The sequence below is a fragment of the Plecotus auritus genome (genome assembly GCF_963455305.1).
Source record: "Plecotus auritus genome assembly, chromosome: 2".
Lineage (NCBI taxonomy): Eukaryota > Metazoa > Chordata > Mammalia > Chiroptera > Vespertilionidae > Plecotus > Plecotus auritus.
The window spans coordinates 4,506,659-4,520,181 of NC_137771.1; the positions used below are offsets into that span (position 1 = coordinate 4,506,659).

Genomic DNA, 13,523 nt, shown 5'->3' on the forward strand with positions numbered 1-13,523 from the left:
ACGCAGCCTGGCGTTCGGTCGTCCTTTAGGTCGTTTTGGAAGTTATGGACCCTGGCTCTTTATATATAGAGAGATGAGCATGGTAAATGCTTGAGACAAGGACCTGAGTCCACAGGGGAAGAAGAGGGACATGGACGTGGGGTTCAAGGGAAATGACATGAGCTAGTAGAACAGAGGCCTTCTGGAGGAGCTGGCATGACTTCCCAACTCAGACATGGACCCCACCCCAAGCACAACGTAACAGCAGTGTGGCCTTCGGTGCATTCCCAAAGGCCTAATAACTCTCAAGTCAGACCCCTGCCCTGTGGCTGATGTCATGTGAGAATGAAACACCGTGTGATGTCCTTCAGATGGCAAGGCCCAGAGAGCAGATCTTTCTTATGTTTCTACAGTGTGTTGGGTTAAGCAGGAAGACTGACACAAAACCAACAAAAAGACCAGAAATTCTACTACCTCATTCAGAAAGTGACAACAGAAATGGACTGTGGGTCAGAAATAAATACAACAAATTTTAGGAAAATAGTAAAGCAATTTATCAGAATTTCTTCTTTTTTTAATTAATTATTTTTAAAAAATTGACTTCAGAGAGGAAGGGAGAGGGACAGAGAGATAGAAACATCAATGATGAGAGAGAATCATGGATCGGCTGCTGCCTACACGCCCCATACTGGGGATGGAGACCACAACCCGGGCATGTGCCCTGACTGGGAATCGAACCAGTGACCTCCAGGTTCATAGGTCGATGCTCAACCTCTGAGCCACTTGGGCCAGGCAGAATTTCTTCTTTTTAGAAGGGTTGTGGGAAGGCATAAAAATCACGCTAATGCCTGGCCACAGTGGCTCAGTGGCTGAGTGTCCACCTATGAACCAGGAAGTCACATTCAATTCCCGGTCAGGGCACATGGCTGGGTTGCAGGCTCGATCCCCAGTGTGGGGTGTGCAGGAGGCAGCCGATCAATGATTCTCTCTCCTCACTGATGTTTCTATCTATCTCTACCTCTCCCTTCCTCTCTGAAATCAATAAAAATATAATTTTTAAAAATAAGGCTAATGAGGAGGAAGACTGGAATAGTGTACAAGGTTTCTCAGGTTTGTCCAACATGAACACATATTTCTGAAGGAGTCTTAGCAAGTCTGTGATTCTTTAAAGTCTAACATAGCATCTTAAAAAATCATGTAAATTTTATATTCTATTCCAGAACATATTCTCATTCATTTTAAGATAGAAAATATTTTCCCTAAATCTGAATAAAACCACCATGTTTTGTACATCCTACCAGGAAGCCCCATGACTTTGGCACCCTAATACTGAGAGGGAGGAGCTGGTAAACACGCCTGAGACTATCAGCTGTGGGCAAACTACGGCCCGGATCCGGCCCTTTCGGCTGTTCTATCCGGCCCGCAGAGCCGAAAGCATGAAGGGTTCTCTTGCTCTCCCCTCCGCTCCTTTACTTTGAATTTATATTAGTTCACACAAACACTCCATCCATGCTTTTGTTCCGGCCCTCCAGTCCAGTTTAAGAACCCATTGTGGCCCTCGAGTCAAAAACTTTGCCCACCCCTGGCCTAGATGCTCAGGTGTAGGGGAAGAACACAGATTTCAGAGTCAAATGAACCTGGATTAAAATTTTAGTACCACGGTTTTGTTAGCTCTGTGACTGTGAAGACTCAATTCAATCTCTTTGAACCTTAGTTTCCTCATCTACAAAACGAAGTTCTTAAGGACTAAGTTTGCAAGATGGCTACGAAAATGAACACTGCTCTAGGGGAGGAAGCGGGCGCAGCTCCTGTAGCACAGCAGTCATCACTATCATGAGCTGCAGTGCCAGCAGTGAGAGCAGAAGCTGATTCCTCTAGCAGGAGTTCCCAACGCAATACCTCTCTATCCTTCAGCCCTTCCCACAGGCATGATTTTCTATTTATTTTGTGTAATTATTTCTTCCAATGGATGCCCTGCGCTTTACATGAAAAGCACCATGTGGATAGGAACCAAGTCTGTGTTTAGCTCCCCATTATATCCCAGAGCCCACTGGCACTCACTAAATATATTTTAAATGAATAAATGACTCCAAATTTTTAACTAAATTATTATTTAACCACCGATAGCAACTAAACATTTTGTTACAAAATCCAATCAAGTCACTTGTAACAGAAGGCTAGCCCTCCAAGCAAAATTAATCTGAAACAGGATGGATAAAGTGCCCAGCAGAAACAAAATTCACTATTCATTCAAAAAAATCACAAGAAAAAGAGAGTCAACAGTTGAAAGAGTTACTATTCCAAAATTCATACACAAATGCAAAGATCAAGACAGGAACTCCTCCAAAAAGCAGAATCACAATATTCTCTGATGGAAGGCCTTAGTGGCCATCTAATCCAGTCCTCCAGCTTACCAGAAGAAACCAAGTCTTGAGGAGATAAAGGTGCTCTTTTGAGGGATTACAGAGGATTCCAGGCCATAGAAGCAGCTATCCATAGGGGCCCCTATATATCATTCAGATTCCAGGCTACGAATTTAGGCACTGGCCGAGGAATAGGAAGAATTTCCATGCTGACAATAAGATGCAGTAAACATGGCCTCTACACAATATTTAATATCATAAAAAGTGATTTAAAAAAAATGTTAAACAACATGTAAGAAAGAATCTGGCCAAAACCGGTTTGGCTCAGTGGATAGAGCGTCGGCCTGCGGACTGAAAGGTCCCAGGTTCGATTCCGGTCAAGGGCATGTACCTTGGTTGCGGGCACATCCCCAGTAGGGGGTGTGCAGGAGGCAGCTAATCGATGTTTCTAACTCTCTATCCCTCTCCCTTCCTCTCTGTAAAAAATATATTTAATAAAATATATTTAAATAAAATATATTTTTAAAAAAAGAAAGAAAGAAAGAATCTGGTTTCAAAGTGCTACAACGACTCTACTCCACTGTCTAAATGTCTTGTCTGGCCTCGGCCACTACGCAGTAACACGCAGTGCCCGCCCATGGCACGTGACTGCATCCCACCTCAAGTTCCTTCCGGGTTTCACTGTCACCACTGGCTGCAAAGAAGGAAATGGCTGTAAGGATCACAGCCCAAGACAAAGCTGCACGCACATACACATCTGATGCTTTAGAAAACCAACTTATTTTTAAAAACCCACTGTTATTGACAATAACTTACAAAGCAGCAATATTTGAAGATTAAGCCAATCTCCTGACCAGAAATGTTGCTAATTTTTTGCATATTGAAATTAAACTTTATAATGAACAGAAATGGAGTGTCCCCAGAAAATGAGAGACTTTGGACCAAATAAGTAGTTCTACAGTACACGTCTAAATGTCACTTTGTTCCTACTGGGAAGCCTCCGAAAAAATGCTATAAAAATATGACCATAGACTCATTCTTCTTCGCTGCAGCGGTGAACCTATTTTTTTTTTTTTGGGGGGGGGGGACGTCAAGCAGCACCTCTGGTGGCAACACGAGCATTAATACATACATACATACGTACACACACTATTAGAGAAAGTGGTAAGAACAACATTGAATGCTGAACACACCAAATGCTATGCAACATGGAAGTAAAGCTTCTCTACAAAGATATTCAAGAAGTGTAAAGCAAACGATAAATACCCAAAGAGCATAAGAAAAAAAGGAGATCGGTAAATGGTGGTTAAACATATTGGTCACTAACTTAACTTACCATTAATTCCTAACATAATTCTTAGCATTGTTTTCATTAAATAGGTTTTTGAGAGAACCATACCTACAAAAGATTGTAGAGTTGGCCTTTGAATTAATAACAATAATATATGTCAAACACTTTCATAGTTTTCATCCAATCTTAATAACAACTGTTAGAACTATTATTTGTCTCCATATTACCCGTGAGAAAACTGAGGTTCAGGGGAGAGATGGAATTTTCCAATGTCACAGCTGGTCCAATGTCACTTATTAGGTGGAATGTGAACCGTACCTCTAACTCCAAATCTAGTCTGTTCTCTTACCATAGATGCCACTCATTTATGCAACGTATTGAGGCTGGAGGCCCATTTGTCAGGCACTCTCCTGGGAACTGAGGCTAAAGAACAGACATGGTCCATGCCCCAAAGCTTAGAATCTAGACAATCAACCAAATGGTCACAAATAAATGTATCGATCAAATAATTCTGAACTACAGAAATGTCTAATAACCCCAACAAAAGTGAATAAACTATTTTAGCTTAGACGGAAAGTGGTAGAGCATATATCATGAGACTAGGTTAGCTTTCTTTCCAATCTGCTTTAAAGATGTGTTCAAGAACTTGTATCCTCCTCTATCAGAAACTACTCAACACAGACGATGATCAGTGTGGGAGGAGATTCCTGACCACATACAATAGAAAATGTTCTATTTTCTATCTCATTCTGATACTGTGAAGTACAACTGGAGGGGGGCAATGAGCTAAAATGAAACTAACTAACATGTTTTCAATGTCCAGCAACACAGACCCTATACAACTTCACTAACCAAGAGAGTAACTTCCCATGTGCTGTTCCTTCATCGCTACCGCCACCAGACAAGCAAGCATACAAACCCGAAACCAGAAGCTGACTGGCCAGCAAATAACATTCCCAAAGTATTTTTTTCCAAGACAGGAACATATAGAACAAACACATATCACCCAAGATATAGCTCTAGTGACTTTACTGGATTTGAAACATAGACATTGGATTCTTAACAACAAAGGGTTCCGTTCCCATAAATCACCATAGTAACTATTAAGTCCTCACCATCTAAACAGGTAGCTGCACTCAAGCTCCACAAATACTATTTGTCTGAGGCCAGACCAGGCCAGCCAGACAAGGGGGAAGAACCTGACCAGAGTTGATTCAGCTATGCGTAGAGCTTCCTGTTCACATTTTATTTGCTAAATTAAAATAAAATAAAAAAGTTTGAGAAGAAAGAAGGATCCTAGAACAGAAAGGTAGTTCCACAACTGTTTCCCCAATAAGTGTTCTCCTAATTCAAGTAATGGGTTTTTTTAAATAAACCGGAACCTTCAGTCCTGCAAGGATCCCACATGTGAATGACCAAGAAGTACTAATGCCCAGTTTCTCTAAAGAAAGGACAACTGTAGACTTCGAAGAGTAAGTGTGCGTCTACACAGAATGAGTAAGACACATCCCAAAAGCACCACTATCTGGTTTGGGGGAAGGTGGGTATCTGCTCCAAACTCCCACATGCAATGTGCAAATAAATATAATCCTAATAGAAAATAAATAAATAAGTAAATAAATAAATAAATAAATAAATAAATAAATAAAATCTTAATAGGAAGCCAGTTCGCACATGAATAAAAAAAGGGATTAAAAACCAGTAATAAATGTGTTAACCCTATATTACTCCTGTATAATCCATGTGCTTAATCGCAATCCTAAAACTTAACCTGCTAGGAGCCAGATTACACTTCAGCACTATTTTCGGTGTCCAATGCACTGTTAGCTTTCCCAAAACTTTCCATCGGAATCAGGGCCTCCTCTTGTCCCTTTTCTCTACATGAAGGACTTATCCCTGTGTCAGCCCATGAGTTCTTCAGCTGCACATTCATCTATAGTTGGCTTCCCTTCTTCCCCACAAATGCACAGAACTTCAGTGTCACTTCAGTGTTTCCCCAGCCTCCTCAAAAGAAAGAGGAACAACTAATCCGATTTAAACACTGCACTAGAGTTTACTGGGTAAGACTTCAACTTGGGTAGGCTCCCTCAGTTGACCAAAGTGACAGCCATCTTTCTGAGCCTCACCTGCAAACAGGACACACACACACAAAACAGACTTTCTGCCCCCAGCAAAGACGAGTGTCCATCCCCACAAAGCTGTGAGTACAAAACCTGGCCTGGCCAATGCCTCCACTTCAATGGGCATCAACTCCTCTCTTTACTCCTCTCCTACGGAACTCGCAGCTCACACAACAAAATACACGTCACAAGTGCCATCCTCTGCCAAAACCAAGTAAGTAAACAAAATACCTGGAACCTCCACTGCTAACACACGTCACTGCATACATTTTTTTTAATTGCCAAGAAATTTTCCATAAGCTCCAAAAGAAAGAAAGGATTGCTTCCTTTTGAAGCACTGGACAGTAAAAAGTGGTGTGACATAACTTTTCATTTCTTTAAAAAATCCATTTTAAGGTAATACTGTTGCAACCATAATCCACAACTGTCCCCTGCATACGTCAAAACGTGTGCACTATTTCATTTTCAGATGTCACAAAAAGATGACAAGAATTATAATTTGCTCTGGCAAACAGGCTCTCAATCAAAACAGGTTCCACCCACCTTCAAAGCAACCAATAGCTGCCCACCTACCACCCTCCCTAAAACATCCAGACACAGCTGCTCCGGGCCCAGGCGTGCCTCGCGGCAGCCTGCAGGTTTGCTCTGCAGGTGCCTGAAGGCAAACAAGCCGAGCACAGGGCACCCAGCAAGATGTGGGTTAAAACTACACCCAGAGGAAGAGCCGAGAGAAAGGGGAAGAGGACAGGGACAGAGGAACCCACAAGGTTCCCCATCTGCTTTAATGCATCTCTGGGTAGACCCCATCCTTAGCTCTGATTTCACGCCTGGCAACACCACCTACATGGCCAACCGGGGCTGAATTAAAGGCTCTCAGGAACATGCACTATGAATGATGAAATGATTCATAAACATCTTCAAAGTGAGAAACAGCAGCAAAAACCATCACTGTCTCAGTGAGGCCAGAGGAAGATTAGCCTACCTGCAGGGGCTGAATGGATCATCCATGACTAACAGAGGCTCTGGTGAGTCTAGCTGCCTCCCTGAACCTCTCTTACTGCTAAAACTCTGCCCTTTTCGACTCTAACAACTCAAAATGGAGGCACATGCAGTCTGAGAGACCTCACAGAGCTTTCACCGAGCGTGTGCTATGACCTAAGCCTTCACGCAGAACGCAGAAACTTCCCCCTCACACTGACAGGACTGAGCATGTGCTGTGACCCTCCCTCATCCATACACTGTCTCTCAACGCAATCAATCTCAACCCTGCTGTTTCCGTAAATAAAGCCCAGCCAACAGACTCTGCAGCTTCTCCCGCATACCAAGCTAGTGTGCAGGGAAGTGGGGCCTTCAAAAGGGGATCCGAGACAGCCAACACGGGGGACTCGGCAAGCAGTGCCACTGAGAGGCTTCCGAAAAATGCCTTGCTCTGTCAAGACAGCAGCAAGTTTTATCTTTAAAAAACAATAACAAATTGTGGTTTTAAATAGCAAGATCTTCAAGAAGAATAGAATAAAAAAATACACTATGAATAACTATACTAGTTAACAGAAACACTGCAGCACATTTTAAAACATTAAAAAATAAACCACCATAGCAGTAGCTACTTAAGGGGAGCAACCCCACAAATTTCTTTCTGAAAACTTCAAACATTTAGAAAAGGGGCACAGGAATAATCCTGGCAAAGCTGTGGGGTGCTGGGTATAGCCCAGCTACAAACACAATGCAGATGGGGAGATGGTACAGGGAGCAGAGTATCTAAACAACTTTATTCTATGCAAAGAGCTTCATCCCCTTTAGATAAGAAGTCTGAAATCTCCCCAAATAATAAATAAAAACATTTCCTACAGTGATACCCCGTCAGGAATGTCTAACTTAAAGAATGTATTTCTAGTAAGTAAGGACAGGGAGGTCCAAATCAAGGGTCGAAGAACACCCTGCCACCAGCACCCGACATCTAAAGATATGGCAGTCTTGCCAAAACCGGTGTGGCTCAGTAGATAGAGCGTTGGCCTGCGGACTCAAGGGTCCCAGGTTCGATTCCGGTCAAGGGCATGTACCTTGGTTGCGGGCACATCCCCAGTAGGGGGCGTGCAGGAGGCAGCTGATCGATGTTTCTCTCTCATCGATGTTTCTAGCTCTCTGTCCCTCTCCCTTCCTCTCTGTATAAAATCAATAAAAATATATTTAAAAAAAAAAAAAACTTAAAAAAAATAAATAAATAAATAAATAAAGATATGGCAGTCTCCTGCCTCAGAGCTCAGGCACTTCTTCAGAACACGGCCCAGGAAGCTGAATTCATTCAGCGTTTATCGGAAACTACTGCTAAAGGCACGTAGGCAAGGCCACACCCGATCCTAGTGGAATTGAGCACTGTGAGTATTCATACTGCCCACAGTACCAGCCAAGGCATTTTCTGTTAAAATCCTTAAAAACACATTCATGCCCTCTCGCCCAACCTCCTCCTCCAAAATAAGGCAAACTGGGCTGTCAGCCATAGAAGAACACTAGGTCTGGATGTGTATGTAGGCTGAGTTTTTGCAAACTAAGAGATGATTCTTTATATTATGACTTAATTATAATTTAAGAAAAGAGAGACCATGAATGCCCTAAAATGTATAAAGGATGAGGTAGGGTAGGAAAAAGCAGTGCCAATTCTGTTTCCTACGAATATAATGGAGTGTGAAGAAATTAAAAACTGCTTAAGAGTACTCTGTGTCCTCGAGATTCCTAAAGTTCAGCAGAACCCATTCCATTTCCTAGTGCTCATGTTCGTGCTACTAAATCACCACCCTCTGACACTGAGATTAAATAAAAACTCTCATTGTGCCGAAAATGTAATTTACACAACACAAGAAATGCCAGGTACACTTGAAAAGTTTTACTTTTGACCCAGCACATGAAGCAAGTATCTGTAGATTAGAACACCATTTCCCCTACCTATAATAATAAAAGCATAATGTGCTAATTAGACCGGACAGCCAAACGACCTTCCGGACGACCTTCCGGACAAAGCCGGGGCTGCGAGGCCAAGCCCCTTGCACGAATTTCATGCATCAGGCCTCTAGTCTATATAATAAAAGCCTAAGCGACCGTTACAGCAGAACAACCAGAACTACCGGTCACTATGATGCGCACTGACCGCCAGGCTGGACGGCCTCTCCCGCCTCCGCAGCAGTGCTAAGGAGCAGCAAGTGGAGCAGTAAGGAGCGGCGAGCAGGCGGGTGGTAAGGAGCGAGGGGTCCCAGACTGTGAGAGGGATGTCCAACTGCCAGCAGGTGGACATCCCCCGAGGGGTCCCAGACTGTGAGAGGGCACAGGCCGAGCTGAGGGAACCACCCCCCCCCCCTGCCAACTCCCCACCTCCAGTGCACGAATTCATGCACTGGGCCTCTAATATATATATATATATATATATACATATATATATATATATATGTATATATATATATATATATGTATATATATATATATACACACACACACACACACACACACACACACACACACATACACACACACACACACATACATACACACTGAGTGGCCAGATTATTATGCATTCAGAGATCATAATAATCTGGCCACTCAGTGTATATAAAAAAGTAATATGCTAATTGGTCCTAACAGTGTCCCAGTCACGACCAGTCAACAGACTGTGCACATACAGGAGCTGGTGGGCGGGGACGGGGGCGGGGACTTCTGCCCTCAGCAGAGGCTCGCACAGGCCTGCCAAGCGCTAATGTCACTCTGCCTTGAAGGCGGAGGCCGCTCCCAAGGGAGGCACGTGCAGGCAGGAGCTGGTGGGTGGGGACACAGACAGGGGGGCCTGCCCAGGCCACCATGGCACAGCTTGAGCAGGCCTGGAGCGGACACAGACTTTTTTTTGTGGTGAAGTGACTGGAGTCCGTGTTGATGAAAACACCTTGGCAGCTGCGGCAGCCAGCAGTGGCAGCGGCAGCCGGCAGTGGCAGCTGCAGCCGGCAGTGGCAGCAGCAGGGGGTGATGAGGGTGGCGCCTTCCCCTGATCAGCCTGGTTGCCTCCCGCAGAGGGAGACCAGACTGCAGGGAGTGGGCCTAAGCCGTCAGTAGGACATCCGTGAGGGCTCCCAGACTGTGAGAGGGGGCAGGCTGAGCTGAGGGACCCTCCCCCAAGTGCACTATTTTTGTGCACCGGGCCTCTAGTATAAGATACCATGACCCAGAAATAACTAGAAACAGTCTAGAGAAAAAGATTTTCAAAAAAGAAGAGCAATTAAAATAGAACCTAGCAGTCAAGTAGGTTAATATAACCACCAAAGTATTTCCTTCAAATGTGTATTTTTTTAAAAACTTACCATACCCCTTTATATCGAAAATGCTTCCTGGAAAAATTCAACTGAAGATAATAACTTAATAAATTCATCACTATTCTGAAAAACCATGGGAACTGTTCCTTGAACACAGCACAACACCCTCATTATAACAACAAGTCAAGACACATGGACTATAGTTTTGGTCCCCCAAAGGCCCTGAGTGACCCTAAGGGCAAGTTACCAACATCCTAGGGACTTTCCTCTGTAACACTGGATCCCCGTGGTGACCCCAGCCTATTTCAACATCCTCTTCATTGCCTGTCTTTCCTGACACTACCACTCACAGCTATCCTTTACACACCAGCTGGAGAGACACCCTTTCCATCACCCCCCGGGGGCAGCACACTATAGGGCTCATCTTCTCTTTCACGAGGATAATCCACCCACTCGACCGCAATTCCAACCAGCCCCTCTAGAGATACCTCCTTACAAGCCCAGCTTGGAAAGCTGGGGGAATTTTGTTCCTGTTTTCTGCACCTTAACTCATCACAGCTTCTTCTGGGTGCCTCTCCTCTCCTCAAGAGATTTCAAGATCTTTAGGGGCAAGAAAAGTATCAACATCATCTTTATTGGAACCACCCAACTTTCTTTTTTTATACCTCAAAAACTTCATCTGATGCGCTGAGAAGGGCACATTACCAATTATATAGTATTTCTTTGCAAAAACTACATAACCTAAATCTAATGAGGAGGCAACATGGACAAACCCCAATTGAAGAATATTCAACAAAACTGGCTTCTACTCTTCCACAATGTCAATGCCATAAAAAACCAAAAAGGCTAAGAAACATGTTATGAAAACAAAGAATGGTGAAGGCTATAAAGAGACACAACAACTAAATGCCAACACATGATCATAGGGAAAAATTATAATAAAGGTCAATACTCGAAAAACTGGCAAAATTTCAATATGGACTATATTAGACTATACACTACTGTGTCAATGTACCTTTTCCTTACATTGATAGCCATACGATGGTTGTATAAGAGAACGTCCTTGGTCTTGGAAAATATACATTGAAATATTTAGGGGAAAAGAAGCTTGATGTCCGATATTCACTTCCAAATGTTTCAGGAAAGAAAAATACTAGAGAGATAGTAATGGAGCAAAGATGGCAAATATGAAAAATAATATGGCAAAAACGGAGATAATAAGCAAATTAGTAATAAAGTTAAAAAGATAACACATAAAATACAATGAAAATAAAATAGCAAATATTACAAAATGTTAACAATTGGTGAGTTGGGAAACTATATATGGAAGTTCTGTGTACAAACCTCATAACCCTTCTTTAAGTTAGGTACATCAAATTCCAAAATGAAAATTTAAAAATATCTCTAACAAACAATAAACACTTGTACTCGCCTTCAGCCATGAGTTCTCTATGGAGTCTGGAGAGCGGGCAGACTAGTGGCACTGAGGGCCTGACCTGCCTGGCTACCTGCTTCCGTAGTGCTCTAATCCCCAACTGTATCAACTAACATCCGGCTCCCAGTTCTGTCCACCTTCAGAATATGGGTTCAGTCCTCCTCCTCAGAGAAAACCAAGGAGCCCGGAAACCTAGTGGTTTGGTATTTAAGTAAGGCAATGTGCCACATTTAACCATACTTCCAGATCTAAAAATGGACTCTGTTTCCACTGAGCAAGCCTTGTCTTACACCAAGGACACCTTGGAACTATACTCAGTGCTGAAGGGCCTCTAATGACCTGGGTCTTTTTTTTCTCCACTGGTTGTCTTCAACAGTCGATACCTGCTTACTGCTTCTGACTACCCGCCAGCACATTTCCTTACCTGTCACCTGACTGCCTGCAGGGATATGCACACACTACCTGCATATGGCCTGTCCTACTGCTTCCTTCTGTGGCCTATCACAAGGTCTTCTCAGAAGACTGCTGACCACAGGTACGTCAACATTATCTCTGACGTCCCTCTCCTCCCCTAGCAAATAATAGGTGCAGCATTCACACTTCTTAATAAAGGGGAGCTGAGCAGGTGAATGAATATGCTGTTCTAATGGGTTCTTCCTTAACTTTTTGTGAGCAGAAAATGTATGTTTATCAAAAATAAAGTCAGGCTCTAGCTGGGTTGCTCAGTGGATAGAGCATCGGCCTGTGGACGGAAGGGTTCAATTCCGGTCAAAGGCACATGCTTGGATGTGGGCTCGATCCCCAGTGCGGGGTTTGCAGGAGGCAGCCTATCAATGATTCTCTCTCATCACTGATGTTTCTCTCTCTCTCTCCCTTCCTCTCTGAAATCACTAAAAATATATTTTAAAAAATTAAAAAAGAAGAAAGGGTCTTTTATACTTGCAACTGTCCGGTAAGATTGAGACTGTTTCAAAACAAAGTGGAATAAAATGAATTAAGTACAACACTCAGAGCGGAGTCGGGCACATAATGCTCACTAACGAGCTATTATTAGTAACATTACGGCCATTGTCAGTCAGGGAAAGATTAACTTATCAGACCTCGCAGATGCCTCAGTTGAAGATTACTACTAAATATAATGGTAATAATCCTGAAGCCTCAGAAGAAGCAGCAGCTCCTTCTTGGAAGAAGAAAAGTGAAGAGGGTACAGCTGATTGCAGGTGATCGAGAACATTCTTTCCTGGGTACGACAGAAGATCAGATCTGAGCTCTCAATTTGTTTTCCACCGGATTACTAAGAGAAGACTCACACTGAAAACCAAAGTACCAAGAATATAATCAGATCAAGACCACTGATAATTTTATAAGACAGTTATGTTGGGGAAGAGGGGAGAAAGGAAGAGAAAGAGACAATACATCAGTGACCATCAATACGAAATGCTCCATTAAAATTATGTTTCTTTCGCTACCCCTAAATGCACGTTGGGGACCTAAAGAACTCTTATTAGCAAGGGGAAACAAATGGACTGGTCCTTGGGAAAGCTCATGCTTCATAATTTAAAGACAAAGGCATCTCCTCTCAAATGGCCACTATTGTTCTTTCTGGGACTCCATTTACCAGTACTACCTTCCCCTGCTAACTCAGTGGCCTGAGTCAGAATATGCGGACTACATAAGTAAATTTGGGATGAATCTTGTACACACAGCAAAAGTGAACACCCCTCAGTGCAGAAATGTCAAACCAAACTCCAAAAACAAGGCCCACTTAAGGGTTCAGAGTTTAGGCCAGCATTAGATTCAAGCCTCTCTCATCTGTCAGCCCCTTTAAGCTTGTATCCTACCTAAAGCTAAAAACATCTGCCTCCAATTTTCCCCCCCAAATAAGTTTTGTTACTTAAACATCAATATTAGCAAAAATACAGTATCACCATCCCTTAGCTAAGATCATAAGGGTCAGAGGATTTTCAGAATTCAGAACTTTTTGGATTTAGAAAGGTACTAGAGTAAATATACCATATACTATGTGATACTCCATCAGTATCCGAG

General features: G+C 43.0%; 1 protein-coding gene across 5 annotated transcripts in view; it reads right to left on the reverse strand.

The window, feature by feature from the left end:
• RERE (arginine-glutamic acid dipeptide repeats) overlaps positions 1-13,523 on the reverse strand; it is a 400,567-nt gene that overhangs the window by 136,790 nt on the left and 250,254 nt on the right. The window contains exon 1 of one of the 5 annotated variants that reach the window (XM_080658270.1): positions 6,736-6,874. The exons of the other annotated variants lie outside the window; for them this stretch is intronic. Coding sequence (XP_080514396.1) covers positions 6,736-6,761 — 26 coding nt within the window. The 5' untranslated portion in view covers positions 6,762-6,874. Of the gene's footprint in view, positions 1-6,735; positions 6,875-13,523 lie in introns of those variants that run through there. 5 annotated transcript variants of the gene reach the window in all.